Genomic DNA, 16,956 nt, shown 5'->3' on the forward strand with positions numbered 1-16,956 from the left:
ATGGGACACAGTTAAATTACTGAGAAACAGTTTGATCCTTTTGGGTCTTGCCTTGTCAGGTAGGGCTGGAGCAGGGTTAAATGTGGAGCTATTTATTATCCACTGCAAATGGAACACCTTCCTGAGAACTGTACCCAGTGGCTCATGAATTTGAGGTTTCCGTTCTGGCTGGTCAGAGTAGGCACTATTCACAATCCTGTCTGAGTCCTGGGTAGTGTACCCTGTATTCTTTTGAAGTGGTTCTTTCCTTGGCCTTGGGTACTTTCTTCATAGTCACTCAGTAATCAGTACTCTGCCGAGTATGTAAGGAGGACCTTCTGCAGGTTTCTGTGGAGCTTTCTTCACCCTGGTAGTCTATTCTGCAAACTCTAGCTGCCTGTACTCTAAGCTATCTGTTTTCAACTTAAGGAATCTGTTAGGCTATTCAGACAATGGATGTTAGTCAGTGTTCAGACAATGGACATTAGTCGATTAAGGATTGTCTGAAAAAGCATTGTTTCAAATCCTTATATCTATTTTTTTCCCAATTATTTTACGTAAAAGGGTAAATTCAGTTCCTATTACTCCATCTTGGCTGGAAGCAGAAGTCTTTTCTGCTAATTTGAATTTTCAAAATCTTTAAATATTCAGGCAGAGTCCACTCTTTCCCTGATATTTTTAAAAGCAGGTTTAGTTGGGAATGGATTTTTTTTTCTATCTTTTGAACCTCTGTATTAGTCCATTCTCATGCTACTATGAATAAATACCTGAGAGTGGCTAATTTATAAAGAAAAGAGGTTTAACTGACTCACAGTTCCGCATGGTTGGGGAGGCCTCAGGAAACTTACAATCATGGTGAAAGGCACCTCTTCACAGGGCAGCAGAAGGGAGGAGTGCTGAGCGAAGGGGGAAGCCCCTTGTAAAATCATCAGATCTTGTGAGAACTCACTGACTATCAGAACAGCATAGAGGAAACTGTCTCCATGATTCAATTATCTCCACCTCGTCCCACGCTTGACACATGGGGATTATTACAATTCAAGGTGAGATTTGGGTGGGGACTCAGGGCGAAACCATATCAGCCTCTTTATTATTCTTTTTGGCTTGTGTTGTTGATTGTCTTCTTATGTGCAAATGTTTTGACCCTCACTCTTGGGGTATACATTTCTCTCCCACCCCAGGAAGTTAATTACCATTGATATATTACAACCATTTAATCTTCAGACTTTATTCCAACTTTTCCAGTTGTTCCACTACCGTCTTTTACTGCAAAAAGATCCAGATTAGAATTGTGCATGGTTAGTTCTATCCCCCTTTCAATGTAAAATAATTCCTTAGTTCTTCCTTCACCTTAAAGACTGAAAGTTTTGAATATTTCTGGCCAGTCATTTTATAAAATGTTTCCCAATTTCCGTTTATCTGATGTCTTCTCATGGTTATTTTCAGAATATGTATCTTTGGCAAGAAAATCACTGACATTTTTCTCATTACATCTTATCAGTTGGCATATGATTTTGATTTGTTTCATCACTAGGGTTTACTTAGGTCCCTTAAGGTGTTTTTTGGCTTCTTCACTGCAAAGTTATGTTTTTTCTTTTTGTAATTAGTAAGCATTTTGTGAAAAGATACTTTGAAACCATGTAAATAGCTTTTCTTTATCAAACATTTAAGTTACTCATTTATTTGCAGTTGGATCTCTATTTTATACAACAGATTACATTCCTAAACTCTTATGTGATGTCTTGGATTTGGTCAGTGGGAGTCCCTTCACACTGGATATTTTTTTTCTTTCAGCGTTGTCTTGCTTTACAGCTGAAGTAGATGATGCTGCCTCCTCGTGTGGATGTGCTTTTTATCCATCTTGACTGATACCCTGTGACTGATGTCCTCTCTTCCCAGCATGGTCATCCTTTCTCCCCTTTTGGGATCCAGCACCCTGTGCAAAGCTGCCTACCTGCATAGATGCCCTCTTCTCTCTTTGGGCCCCATCCCGTCCCCCCTCACCATATGGATGCCCTTTTCATACCTCTTAGACTTCAACGTTCTGTGCCAGGTTGCTTTCATGTGTTGATTTCTTAGACCCACCTTTGGGATCTGTACTGGGCTGCGTCACTGTGTGAACTCCCTCCTCTCTCCACTCAGGTTCCAACAGTGTCTCTTGATGCAATGCTTCTGGGGCTGAACCCTGTGCCAAGCTGCTGCCACCACTTCCCTCTTGTTTAGCTTCCCTCTGCACCCTCTCAGCCTCTGACATATTGCTCTGGGCTGCTGCAGGCCCGCTTTTCACCACCATGCCCCTTATCTGACATGGACTCCTACCTTTGCTCAGGTGTATTTACTAACTTTGGGCTCGGTTGTTCAGAAGAGAAGAGGAAGTATAAACTTTTGACGCCAGAGATCAAATTAGTTACTTGGAGCTTTTGCAGGTAGTATATTCTCACTTATTTGTTGATTAATGATTTTATTTTAGATATCAATAAGGGGTCACTTAAGCCTTTCCATTATAACTACAAACCACATTTAATGGAGAATTAAGAGCTAGAGCAGTAAATTCTAAATTTATTCCTGTGAAACTTTAAGATATCTGAAAGAATATCATATTACTTTCAAAATTGAATTAACTTTAATTTACTTAAAATAATCTTTTCCCACAATATTTAAAAACATAATATGATATACATTTGTAAAAAATTGATATGTTACAAATCTTCATGTACAAGAATATGAAGTTCTATACTAATTCAACCATGTAAATATATCCTGTTAACCACCTAGTGTACATCTATTGAGAGTATTTTTCTGTGACTGTAATATCCCTTCCCCCACTTTATACTATGAATACTCTTCTCTAACTTGTTATTTTCATTTAACAATATGTTGTGGCTTTTATTCTATGTTAATATATATAGCTGAGCTTCCTTTTAAACATTGTTTTTGTAACTTCACAGTACTCCTTTTAGTGGATACATCATAAATTATTGACACAGTCTAGTAATGATAGATATTTAGGTTTCCGAAAAATTTTTCTATTACGATTAAGACATTTATAACCCAACGACATACATATATGTTTGGATATGGTATCATTATTTAGCATAATCTTAGAATAGGAATTCCTGTGTTAAAGGAAATGTGAGTTTTAAATTTAATAGAATTTGTTAAAAAAATTACTAATTTTTATTTGTACTAAAAGTATATTACCAGTTTTCATACATACTTTAGAATGCTGAGTATCTGTACGGTAAGAGATAAATAGTATTTCATTATTGCTTCAATTTGATTTCTTTGATTATTAGTGAGGTTGACATCTTTTTGTATGATTACTACCTATTTGAATTTCTTTTCTCGATTGTTCATATTCTTTAAACATTATTTTGTTGGCTTATTTTTTTTCTCATAGATTTGTTAGAACTCTGTATTTTGAGGCTGCTAACTCTATCTCCATTTAATCAACAAATAGTTACTCTCTGCCTCCAATGTGCTGGGCACTGTTTAGTGTACCAGGGATACAACAGTGAACAAAACATCTGAAACTCTCTAGCTCTTGTGTAGTTTACATTCTGGGTGGAGAGAGGCAGGTCAAAAATAACAAAAACTTTAAACATATAGTATGTTCTCTGGTGTTTGTGTTATGGAGAAAATAAAGCAGAAAATGGAGAATTTGATAAGATGGCCAGAGAATAACTCATTGAAAATGTAACATTAAGAGCTTGAAAGATGGGTGAAGGAGGTGGTGAAGCTCACATTGGAGGAAGTTTTTGCTGTGACTTAGACAAGAAATGCATAGATGGAGATAAACTGAAAGGATAGCCAAATAAAGAAGCTTTAAAGTAGTTGTAGGCCGGGCGTGGTGGCTCACGCCTGTAATCCCAGCACTTTGGGAGGCCGAGGCAGGCGGATCATGAGGTCAGGAGATCGAGACCGTCCTGGCTAACACGGTGAAACCCTGTCTCTACTAAAAATACAAAAAATTAGCCGGGCGTGATGGTGGGCACCTGTAGTCCCAGCTACTCGGGAGGCTGAGGCAGGAGAATGATGTGAACCCAGGAGGCGGAACTTGTAGTGAGCCAAGATCGCGCCATTGCACTCCAGCCTGGGCGACAGAGCGAGACTCTGTCTCAAAAATAAATAAATAAATAAATAAATAAATAAATAAATAAATAAGTAAAGTAGTTGTAAGTAGAAGTAGTGGTAATTTCCACAAACATACGAAGAAACATTTGGCTGGATGGTGAGAGTAAGAGTCAAGAATTTGCAGACAAAATGTAGAAATTATAGTATTTTTTCTGTTTTGTGGAAGTTTCTTAGAGAAGCTTCAGCAATTATTCAAGGAGGAAGAAAACAAATTTTAGTAAGACTTTTTTCGTTTAAGATTGATATACAACTTAGAGGAAGGTCAAATCATAGATTTTAATGTTTGTAATGGTGCGATGGGACAGGAGTAGTCAAGAAAACCATCTGGGAGGTAGAAAGAGTGGAAAAGCCTGGAGAAGGTTGTTGGAATCTTAGCTCTGAACTTGACTTTATTGGGAAGTTGCATCAGGGACTTTGTGGGAGAGGAATTCATTGAGGTGATAGGTACTACATGGAAGATTGTTAGAGGAAGGAAGTACAAAAAAAAATTTCCAGGAGGCATTGATAAAACATGTTTCTACTTAAAAAATTTTCATACAATTTTTTCTTTACTTAAACTATTCAAAATGTTGTAGTGTTATGAAATATTTGTGAATATATTTTTCTCGCAGGTGCATTGGATCGTTGTGTGATGGGGATAACAGCGGTTGAGATTCTAAACGCTTGTGATGAGGCTGTTCCTGCTGCTGTTGATTCACTTAGTCATCCAGCAGTCAACCTAAAACAAGCTATGACGAGACGTAGTCTTGCTGCTCTTAAAAATATGGCCCATCATAAGCTACAAACCCTTGCAACTAACCTCTTGGCTTCTGAGGCATCTGACAAGGTAAGTTTTATATGTGGGCTCATGAAGTGTGTAGACCCCATTTAACTTCATTTAGTAACATGGCTTTGGCATATCTTAGAAAATAATTTTTGAGAAATGACACTTAAAAAATAAGCTTTTGATTTTCATTTAGGTTTATCCAACATGGTTTGAGTTTTTCAAGTACTTGGCATTTTGAAAAAGTGTATTATTCTTACCATTCAAATATTTTTAAATTCTTCCAACTGAATAAAGTGACTTTAGTTTCTGAAATTAGGGCAAACCAACTGTCTATAATCTGTCTTACTTTTTGGTAGTCTTTCTGTTGAAAGATTGAGCACTAGCTAATGTCCTAAGGAGGGAAAAAAGTAATTTAGGTACAATTAAGATGTCTGTAATTGTGATATATCATTTGTTTTAAAATTAGGTTCTGATTTTAGTAAGGTTAAGCCATTGTAAAGATTTAAGAAAATGTTTCAGAATACATATGATGGTGTTGCAGAAGTATTGAAATTTTTCTGAGACCCAAGCTCAAACACACTTTCCTTACTGACACTTAATAAACTATAAGTTACTTCTTCAGTTAACAGAAGATTATCCTATTAAAAAAACCAATCCCAATTCAGGAATTGGTTACTTATCTTTAGTTTTGTAGAGTCTAGCCACTGTTTGGTCTGTGGTATTTGTGTCATGTGGTATAATTAGAACTAGTTTGTCTCTAGTAATGGATAAATGAAACCTAGAGACAATCTCAATATTTCATCTGAATCACTACTTAAAATTCTAGTTCCATCTAAATATTCATTAGAGTTATTAATGAATAGGCACAAATACTTTTAATTTTAGTCTCTCCTTGATTTTCATTTTTTTAAATGGTTAGACATGTGAATAAATAGTAAAGGGGTTGAAAGGCTCATCTGCAGACTTGAAAATTAACCATGAGTTCGTGCGTGCTGATGACACATGAAATACTGTAGGCAGTTCCACTGACCCACATCCTCCAGTAGTTCTCAGTAATGTCACCCTTTGATCATTATTTCTTCCCTTAAGATATAAATGTTTTATCAGCTATGTTGTATTGTATATTTCAACAACTGGAACTGTGAAATCGTTCTATATTTTTCCTCTGTGCTTTCAGTAGCAAACCCTAAAGTTTGTGAAGAAATCACAGCTGAGAGCATTGGCCATACCTTCAGTTACTTCCAAGGAATCTTGTAGCTGTCTCTAGGAATTCAGTGTTCATAGCACATTTTCTGACATGATATGTAATTTGATTTTGAGCAAATTTATAAAACAATATGTTTAAGAGCATGCATGCATGTGGTGTAACTCCCAGATATATTCTTTTTCTTGATGGTATCCCCTAGAAGTAAAAATTTGGAAAAATAATTATATAACTTGAAAATTAAAGAAAAATAAGTGGTACAGTAACAGTTATGAATGGCTTTTTTAAGTGGTCATGGTCCATTATGTGATTTTTACAATCTTGTTTGTCCCTGTTTTAATAGCGTATTTTATAGTGCAATTAGTGATAAAAGCACCAGATATCAGAGACACTACACTTATGTATTGTAAAATATATTGCTTGTGAACCTCCTTAGTCTTGTAGCAGTGGTAATTGTTGCCTGGCCTACAAGGAAAACAATTATAGAAGGGAGGAAAAAGGCTTAGGAAGCTGAAGCTGCAGGAGGATAATCACTTTATAAAAAATGTATGTTGGCTGGACCATTAGGGATTTCTCTAACTGTTTTCTCATGTTGAGTTTGAGGTTCCTTCTGAAGGGAATATTTAAAGAGCCGTCCTCTGGATAGCTTTCTAACCTCAGGAGAAATAAACCCACCCAAAGTTAAAAAACAAACAACTAAGAGCTTCTCAATGGTACAGGACTTACTCTAGGATATTGGATCTAATTTTTTACATGAGTCTTTCAATGGAAAGCGAAGCCTGTATTGGGATACTCTATAGAAAGTGCTGCTTTTTGTCTTGGTAACATAGTGTTAGCAATCAGGGCTATATGGAAGTAACAGATATTTTATTTTGCTAATTATGTTAATTATACTGGACATTGAAAACTTCACAAAGATGGAGAATTTACTATCCTGTGATTTTTTTCTCACAGTAGAAGATCAAGAGGGTATTAAGTAAAATACTTTATTACTGTGAATGAGTCTTTTGCAAGATTGTGTACCTTTGAAACCCTTTGCATTTCTCTTATGACATGTATTTTTTTCTTTATATTATGATAACTTATATATTTATCTAATTCTCCCTACTGAAATTCAGTCTTTTTGAGAGCAGGGATTTTTGACTTATTTATCTCTGTGCTTTTCCATGACATCTAGCAGCAGCTGCTGTGCAATAACTATGTGCTGAATTGGATGATGTGGAATAGAAAGTGCAGAGAGCCTTTTCTTTCACTGTTTTGCCCTTGTCTTTGCCATTCCCTCATAACTGATTGTCTTAAGACCCCTGCATTGCAGCCTCAAGGCTGTGTTCATGAACCTTTAGATGTGGAGCATTCATTAGTAACTTGCATTCTTCCTTTGCAAAAGGAAGTTTTGCATTCTTCCTTTGGTTTTGGTGAGTGAAGTTGTGTAGATATAACTCATTCTCCTTCCTTGCCTTCTCTGTATTATCAGTGTTCTAACCCATCCTGGATTTATCTCAACTTTATCCTTTCCTTTATTCCTGTTCCTTTTGTCTGTAGACTATGATAGCTCATTTGTGACAGATTGACATTTTGGGATGGGTAATTCTTTGTTGTTGGAGGACTGGAGTCTATATAGTAGGATGCTGAGCATCATTTCTGTCTTCTACCTACATCACATCATGCTGGTAGTAGCCTCCTCTTTCCAGTTGTGACAATCAGATGTCTTTAGACGTTGTCAAATTTCCCTTAAGAGGCAAAAATTGCCCCTGGTTTAAAACCACTGCTTTTGGGAAAAAAAAAAAAAAGCTTGAAATAGCAGGAATCCCGCATCCTCTATCCTATCCCTCTTTTCCCTTCCCTACCCTTGTTTTTTAATCTCACTCTTCCTCAGGACAGTGAAGCCATTACCAACCCTTAGCCCCTCCACCCATTTTGGCAGAGTTAGTTCTTACATTCTTTTTATGCTCACATTTTTTTTGTTCATATGTTTCCCAAAACGCTTTTCCCTTTGTATGGGGTATTTTTTGTTCTTTATATTTGTCTTCCCTACTAGATTTTAAACTTCTTCAGGACAGCAGTTCAGTTTTTCATCTTTTTATTTCCAATACTCAATGTAGCATAACTATATTGCATTGTAGTATAACTACACATAGAGTATGGTACATACTAGTGAAAAATGGTAATTGCTCAAGAAATTTAGTAGGAAGTTAGTTTGAGGTGTCGATTAGAATTGTGTTGTAGAAGAACTTGAATGCAAAGCTGAGGATGTAATTTAATGCGTGCTGACATGATGCTGAATACTTTTAAAAGGATACTTTTGATTGCTTAAGAAATATTTTGTCATATCTAACATTTTAATGTAAGACACAAATATTGATTTGGGAAATGAATTGTGAGGTTACTGGAATGATAAAGTGAGAGGTCATGGGGACTGGAAATAGGATTAGGCCCTGGAAATGTGGAAAAGGGGATGGTTAGGAAGCTGTTGCATAAGTTGAATAAATAGGACTTCACTCTGGTCTTGAAGAGTTTGATGTTCAAGATTATTTCAGAAACCAAAACCCGGCTGAAGGGAGAATGGCAGTGCTATTAACAGGAATGTACAGGCCATGGAATAGGCTTTGAGGATGATTGTAATAGGAGACGTGCATCTTATCAGTAGTGTTAGTAGTTGGGGTGTGTCCAAGCAGCAAAATACCTTTGAGAAATAAGTGACATGATGGTGAGATAAAATAGAGACGGTATTATTTTTTTCCTAAATAGATGCTGGAGTGTAGAGCCTGACTTAGACTGCAGTTCACATTTTTGGGTGCCTGCTATCATTTGATTTTTTTCAGATATGCTCTTTTCCTGAATTGTCACTGCAAATAGGTGAGGTAGTTCTTATTGTCCCCAATTAGCAACTGATGCACCTAAAGACAGTTGGATGGAACAGTTGACAAACTCTTTCTATAAAGGGCTAGATAGTAAATATTTTAGGCTTTGTGGGCTGTCTCTGTCACAGTGACTTAACTTTGCTTTATAGTGTGAATGCAGGCATAGACAACATGTGAACAAATGAGCATGACTGCTTTCCAATAAAACTATTTACAGAAGCAGGTGGTGAGTTGGATTTGGCCCATGGGTCATAGTTTGCCGACCCCTACATCAGAAGATAGCATTGTTAATGTCAAGATTGTAAGTATAGTTCTCTGGTGGAATGGCTTTTGCTTTATTTTTATAAAAGCAGTTCAAAAGAGTGGTTAAGAGCCTAGGTTCTGGTGACAGGCATGTCTGTATTCAAATTATGTTTCTATAACTTGCTAGCCGTGGGTGACCGTGGGCAGGTAAACTCCAGTGGCCTCCTGTCATCCTTAAAATTCAAACTTTTTACAGTTGCCTCTGAAACTCTATGTGATCAGACATATGCTTCCCTCATTTAATTTTATTCTTCAATCCTTGATTATTCCAGTTCTAGCCAACTGACTCTTTTTAAAAATATGACTATTTGTTGAATGGATTAATGAATGAGAAAAATGAATGAATTATACTTAGTACATTTTGACTACTGGTAATGCATTGCAAAATCTTGGTATAGAATTACAAGATAGAAATTGAGAGTTGTTTGTAAAGTTATCCTTTAAGAAATTCTTTTTAAGCCACATCTTCATATGATATTATTGAGGGACAGAGTGTGGAAATGGAAGAAATTTGAAGACAGAATGCCTGTTTAGATATCAGGAAGATGAAGATGAGCCAGTGAGAAGCAGAGAAAGAGAAATCTTACAGGCGGATTCTAGATCACACATACAGTTGAAAACAAAAGTAAAAGGTCTACAGTTTGTCAGAGAAATGAAATAAGATTAAGAATTGGGGTGTGTAGGTTTAGTAATTAGGAAAGCCATTGGTGATTATTAAGAGAGCTGTTTTGGTAGAGTTGGTTTGGTCAGAAATCAGGGTACAGTGAGCTGAGTATAAGAAGTGGAGGTAAAGAGTGTGGAAGAAATTAGCTTTTGATGGAAAAAGAGGAGGGTAGTAGCTTCAGCGGCTAGGGATTTAAGATCTGGGTTTATGCTCTGTTTAGGAGATCACTGAGCATTTATGTTGGTGGGAGGATAACGGGTGGGACAGTGCAGGAGGACATGGTGTTAAGAACAGAGCTGGAGAGTTTACCCTTACTAGAAATTGTTTCTTTGTAATTGGTAATGATTAAAGAGAGGAAGATGAATGTACCAAGTCATTTTCAGTGGAAGAGAATGAAAGTAGGCTGTGATTTCTGTTAAAAGGAAGGAAGAGATGCTTATAATTCTTTGGCGGTAGAGCCATCTTTTTTTCTCTTTTTTCTTTTTTTAAATCCCAACACCACCCAGCATAAGCAGTTCAGTGGATTAGGAGTTAGAAGATTTGTAAAATATAGATAACCAGTCATTTATAGATTGCACATGATGATATTTGGCGAATGCATACATGCATATATTTAGAAGATGGTCTGAGCATATCCGGTGATGTTTCTGACATGTTTTTCTCATAAAGCATTTGCTACATACATGGTTCGTCGTAAAGAGATCTTGGGCTAAAGGGATTTTATTAGTGAAGCTAGAAAACCATTACTGCCATGAAATTAATTTCTTCATCCTACTGTGTGTCATTTTCTGTTCTGCAGCTTTACATCTTGAGCATTGTTGTGCCAATCAGAATCACCTTATTTATAGGGGAAAATGATGAGGTTGAGGAAGTGGAAAAATGACCAGGATGATTTATCTTTTACCTTACATTTCTCTCATGTTGTCTAATTAGTCAAAAGTCTGAAAAAAAATGAATGTGCTATATTTGCAAAGGTCAGTAGCTTTGTATTCTGTGTAACGAGGCAAGAGAATGGAATTTAGAAGTCAAACATAACCTACTAAGAACATAGTCTGTGTTCTTTGCTTGCAAAATTCACTCTAAAAAAATTTGTACTGATTGAATAGACTTTATGATTCACTGTGAAAAGGGCACTGTAAGGTACAGACAGGGACAAGCCAAATGACATTGTGTACAGGATACCAGGCCTTGTTTAGTGAACTGTTTTTGTCCTTAGAAGAATTCTTATGATATGTATGACCTTTGAAGAATCAATTAAATTTGTTTAACATTCTGTCCCAAAACTTTAATGAATATTTTAATAGAAAATATGAGTATGTTGATAATATATTATTATATATTCATAAGTATGTAAGTTTTGTTTGTCCTCTGTGGTTATTGGGACAAAATTTTAAATTAAGCCAATTGTTGTCTAGTCCCTAATAAATAAAGGACCCTTAGCTAAGCTGTCCAGTCTTAAGAAAACAAAGGAGTAAATGCCTGTGACTATAAGAGGGGAAATAAATTTTCTCAGTCAAATAAAGGAAACGTTTGTCCCCTTCCATTCTGGAGAGATACTAGAAGTAATATTATTCCAGTAATAAAATAATCATGATCTTCTAACATGCTTATTATTAGCTTTGGTGACTATATGATATAGAGATATTTAAAACTTGGCCAGGCACGGTGGCTCATGCCTGTAGTCTTAGCACATTGGGAGGCCGAGGCAGGCGGATCGTTTGAATCAGGAGTTGGAGACCAGCCTGGGCAATGGTGAAACCCTGCCTCTACAAAAATTAGCCAGGCTTAGTGGCACACACCTGTGGTCCCAGCTGCTCTAGGGGCTGGGGTGGGAGGATTGCTTGAGCCCAGGAGGTTGAGGCTGCATTGAGCTGAGATCATGCCACAGGACTATAGCCTGGGTGACAGAGTGAGACCCTGTCTCAAACAAAAACAAACAAACAAATTATTGTCAGTCTCTCACATGATAACAGAGATGATACTCTGAAAGAATAATGTTTGGGTATCATAATAGTTACACTCATAATTTTGATTGCTTTCTGAATCCTGGCACTTATAAGCTAAGAATAGCAATCAGGAAATTTCTCTTCCATGATTTGGCATATTAAAATATGGACTTTGTGGATTCTCTGAAATGTCCAGATCATTTAGATAGCATAAAATCCTTTTTTTTTTTTTTTGCAAAATGTGTTGTTTAACTTTTTGAATAGGAAACATTATGATTCCTATCTTTTAATTAAGATGTATTGAAAGTTAACTCTTTTTTGCTAACTCAGTGCAAACATTGGTTATAATAATGCGTTCTAGATTTATCTGTTGATAAAATATTATCCACATTTACTTCCTTTCCAAGTTTCCTAGACTGCTGGATTTTTTTTTCTAAATTGCTTCTTTATAAACCTTTTATCTCTTTGCTCTTCTCTTGACTATTATGGCCACTGCTAATCCCTGCTACTCTATCTCTGTTTTTCTCTGAAAACTGATATAGTAGTGTTTAGATCTACCATCTTAACGTTTGAGTTCCATTTCACTGTTTTTATGTTTATTTCTATTTTTTCTTGGCCTCTTTCAGATTCAGCAAATATATTTAAATTTTACTTTCCCCTTCTTATACTTGTTAGCTATAGATTCTGTTAGTATTCTTTTAGTTTTTGCCCTAGAGATTGTAAGTACATCTTTGACTTATTACAGTCTAAAACAAATTATTCCTATTAGAATTTCTCTGCTGGTGCTAGAGCCTTAGAACACTACAACTCCATTTGCCCCCCCTTCTTTTTACATTTTAGTTGCCATGCATTGTAACTTTACATATACTTTAAATTCCACTAGACATTATTATTGTTTTGTTCAGTCAATATTATTTAATATTCTTATATTTAAACTCTGTTCTTTTTGTACTTTACATTTTTATGTGTTCATCTCAGATCATTTTCTTCCTCGAAAGAACTACTCATTTCTTTTAGTACAAGCTTATTGGCATTGAATTTTCTCAGTTTTTGATTGTCTGAAAATGTTCTCTGTTTTTGAAGGATATGTTTGCTGATTATAGATTTTTAGGTTGGTGGTCTTTTGCACTGTAAAGATTTCATTATCTTCTCATTTCCATCTTTTTTTGGGGGGGGGAAATAAGCTATCATTCTTATTGTTATTCCTTTGGATCCCTCCATTGCTTTTAAGGTTTTCTATTTTTCCCTTGTGTTTTAGCAGTTTAAATATGACATACCTAGATGTGTGTTTTTTTTTTTTTTTTGTATTGATACTGCTTGGAGTTGCCAGAGCTTTTTGAATCTGTAGGTTTGTGTCTTTCACTAGTGCAGGAAAATTCTTGAGGCCATTATCTTTTCAGATGCTATTTTCTTACCGCTCTTTCAGAAACTCCAATTACATGTAAATTAGACTGCCTCCTTTGCCCGTTTTTAAAAAATTGTTTTTCGTAGGTTTCATGTTCTTCTCTGTATTTTGTAATCTTTGTCTCCCTCTGTGTTTCAATGTATATATTTTCTGTGTTCCATAGTACTGTTTTCTGCTGTTTTTCCACAAAGTCCTTTACTGAGTTATACTTTTAATTATTATTACTGTCTTTATTTGTAGGCTACCTACTTGATCCTTTTTTAAAAATAGATTTCAGTTATCTGCTGAAATTCTTTATCTTTTTATCTTCTTTTCCATCATTTTCTATATTTTCTTGAACATATTAGTCCTAATTATCTTAAAATCTTTATCTGCCAACTCTAATATCTGTATCACTGGTGACTCTCTTTTAATTGCCTCTAATTTCAGTTATATGCTGTAATCTCTTGGCATGTGTAGTAATTTTTTGTTAAATACCAGACACTGTAGGTAAAAAAAGTAGCTTGTTCAAATGATGTCCTCTTCTAGAGGGGGCTCACCCTTTCTCTGCTGTTCAGATAGAATAAAGGCTGACCAACTTAATATAATCAGGGACTAACCTGAGTCAAGGCTAGGTTGCAGTATTTTAAATCTCTGCATATCTGTGATTCTGCTTCTACTTCTCTAGTCCTTCCAGGGCTTCCAACAGAGAGCCCAGAATATTTAACGGGGTTCTTTTGCTTGTTGAGTCCTGAATCCTGCTTCTTATCTTCTTAGCATGACAACCCTGCCAAAAACTCCATTTTGCTTTCTAGAGACATTCTTAGTCTCCCCACACAGCTTCAGTATTTGGCATTTAACATGAATGGCCCTGTGTCAGCTTCTGTTTTCTTTCCCTCCTTTCTCACTAGGATCTTGGTCCCTTGAAATTCAATTTTCTCTTTAGCCCCACAAGACTTTCAAAAGCTCTGTTGCTTTCTGTATTCCCAGTGATGGTCCTACTGCTTGCTTGATCTCTGCTTTACCCAAGGTACTTTAAAGCCAACATGTCTAAGATTGAACTCAAAATCATGTCCCATAGAACATTCCATTTCTCATTATTTTCTACTACCTAGCGGTGCAAACTGTGGCCTACAGGTCAATAGGGCCCTTGAGCTATGAATGATTTTTATATTTTAAAAATATTATTAAGAATATGTGACATAAAGCTTTGTGGCCCTCAAAGTTTAAAGTATTTGCTATGTGGCTCTTTACAGAAAAAGTTTGCCAATACTTTTTCTGTCCTAGTAACTGTCATCACTGTTTGTCCCATTATCTATATTACAAATCCTAAATGTTATCGAATCATCTTCTCTTGAAAACCAGTCCAAAATGAACTTTTGTCATTTTTTTCTCCTTCTGAAAGCAGTCTTCTCTCTGCCTCTGCCACTCTTCTAGTTTATGATCTTTCCCCCAGATAATACCTTATGATTGATCTTTTTGTATTTAATCGGCCCTTCCTGCTCCTACAAATCTGACATCTGCTCCAAGTTCTCCATTAAAATAAAAGTCCACTGTCATAGGACTCACACACGTAGAAAATTACACTATATGTGGGTTGTGAGTGCATGTGCTCCTTTATGTATAAATGTATGTGTGCATCATGTGTGTATATTTCAGAGAGTTTGGGATGGATACTTTGAAAATTTCCAACGCAGGGTACCTTTCCACCAACTCTTCTCCAGTTGGAAGGAAATGAGTTTTAGGTTACTATGAATGCAATCTCAACCATTACATTAAGGAACAAAACTAAATTCTCAAAACTAACTAAATATTTAATTCATATTTGCTAAGTTTCTGGTGATTACAGGATTTTTGGCTCTTTTCCCTTTTTAAGGATCCTTGAATTAGACATGACTGGATTTATTGTGATGATTGCATAATACCATCAAATAATGACATATACAACGGAACAACTCTTCCTGAAGCCTGATAAATCCTGTGGTTCTAGTGCCTTATTGACCCTGTGCCTTACATATAATAGGTGTTCAATGGATTTATGAATGGGATTCAGAGTTCATACTAAATATAATTCATCATATTCTGAGCCAAGGGGAAGCAGTCTTGTTCTTTGATGGTTTTAAATTCAGAACAGTTTTGTTTTTCCTTGCAAATACATTAACAAAAATACACTATATTAAGAAGAAATATGGATTATTGTGGGATGTAGGTTAGACACAGCTGAGGAGAAATTTCTTTTACTATCTCACATCATAAATCAAATAGTAGAATGCTGAGAGAATAGGGAGTGCTAGGTGGATTAAACCCTATGACTTTTCAGCAGCCAGATCTTTCTAGCCCTTGTGTATAATACTTTAACTCTTATTTGAGAATTCAAAGGTATTGTGAAGTAATTTATAAAAATATACATATTTATGGCAAAATGCTAATAATTTAGTATTTTGGGAGATGAAATAATTTATTCTCTTCTAATGTGTTTGAAAATCTGCTCTTTATGAGATCATATAGAAGTTTTCAAACTTCTTGACTTTTAAAGCCTCTGTTAGAAAATAATTGAATCAGTCAAGTTCAGTTAAACATTTATTGACTACTAGGTACTGTGTTAGGTCCTGGGGAACCAAATGAATAAGACATATTTACCTTCAGAAAATACACTCAGATAAATACAATTGAATAAAGTAGCGGGGTTGGCTGAGACATGCAGAAAGTATTGCGGAAGCCTGTCTCAGCTTGAGGTGGTTAGGACTGGCTTCTTGGAGGAGGAGACATTCAAGGATGAGTAGATATATTCAGATGATGGAAGCAGATGGGTTGCAGTGTGTTCTGGGAGGACTAGGTGGCCCAAGCAAAGTGGGAAGTAGGAAATACCACGTGCGGGGAGACAGGTGTGGTGGGAAATGAGGCGAGTCCATTGAAGCACCATGTGAAGGTGCTTAAGCTTTATCTTTTATCTCAGTGGCTTTCAAACTTTAAAAAAAATTAGCTTCGTAACCCTACTCTCAAAAGTAATTATGTATGAAAGCCAGTATGTAAAACAGATAATAGGTAATAGGGAGGAGAGTTTAAATTCAAGAGCTATTTGTGAGTTAGATTCGGTGAGACTTCGTGATTGCTTAGGTATGGGTGGTAAGGAGGGTTGGCTCACAGGTTTTCTGATTGGGTGATAGAATAGAAAGTAGCTCTATCACGTGTGATATCGAATGTAAAAGCAGGTTTTGTCCGGGATGATGAGGAGTTGCTTTGTTCATGGTGAGTATGAGGTTCTTATGGGACATCTGTGTTGTGATGTCTGCAAGACCTTTAAGAGAGTGAAACTTGAGGCAGGGCTGTGGTGTCTTAATACTGTGGAAGTGGAGGCGATAATTCAGAGCTAGACTCTGGGCTTACTAACCTTAAGGGAGGAGGAAAAGGAAACGATTTAGAGAAGGAGTGGTGTGAGGCATGTGAGGAGAGCCAGGAGAATGGGCTAACCTGTAAACAGAGGGAATCAAGAGTTTCAGGCAGAGTAGAGAGTAATCACTTGTGTCAAATGCAGTAGATGTTGGGTATTAGAAGGATCGAAATGTGTTTGTCAATGAAGTCATTAGTATTCTTTTTAAGAACTGTCTTCCCAGGATGTTGGGAGAAGGTTCACTGTGGAGGGTTAAGGAGTGAAAGGAAAGTGTGGAAATAGAATAGTAACAAATGTATAATACTTTTGAAATGTGTGTATGAG

General features: G+C 36.2%; 1 protein-coding gene across 4 annotated transcripts in view; it reads left to right on the forward strand.

Annotated features, from left to right (window-relative positions):
- WDR7 (WD repeat domain 7) overlaps nucleotides 1-16,956 on the forward strand; it is a 377,480-nt gene that overhangs the window by 74,911 nt on the left and 285,613 nt on the right. For all 4 annotated transcript variants that reach the window (XM_004059459.5, XM_055368194.2, XM_019014016.3 and 1 more), the window contains exon 14: nucleotides 4,725-4,939. In XM_004059459.5, the coding sequence (XP_004059507.1) occupies nucleotides 4,725-4,939 (215 nt within the window). The remainder of the gene's footprint in view (nucleotides 1-4,724; nucleotides 4,940-16,956) is intronic.

This window comes from Gorilla gorilla, chromosome 17 (genome assembly GCF_029281585.2).
Source record: "Gorilla gorilla gorilla isolate KB3781 chromosome 17, NHGRI_mGorGor1-v2.1_pri, whole genome shotgun sequence".
NCBI lineage: Eukaryota > Metazoa > Chordata > Mammalia > Primates > Hominidae > Gorilla > Gorilla gorilla.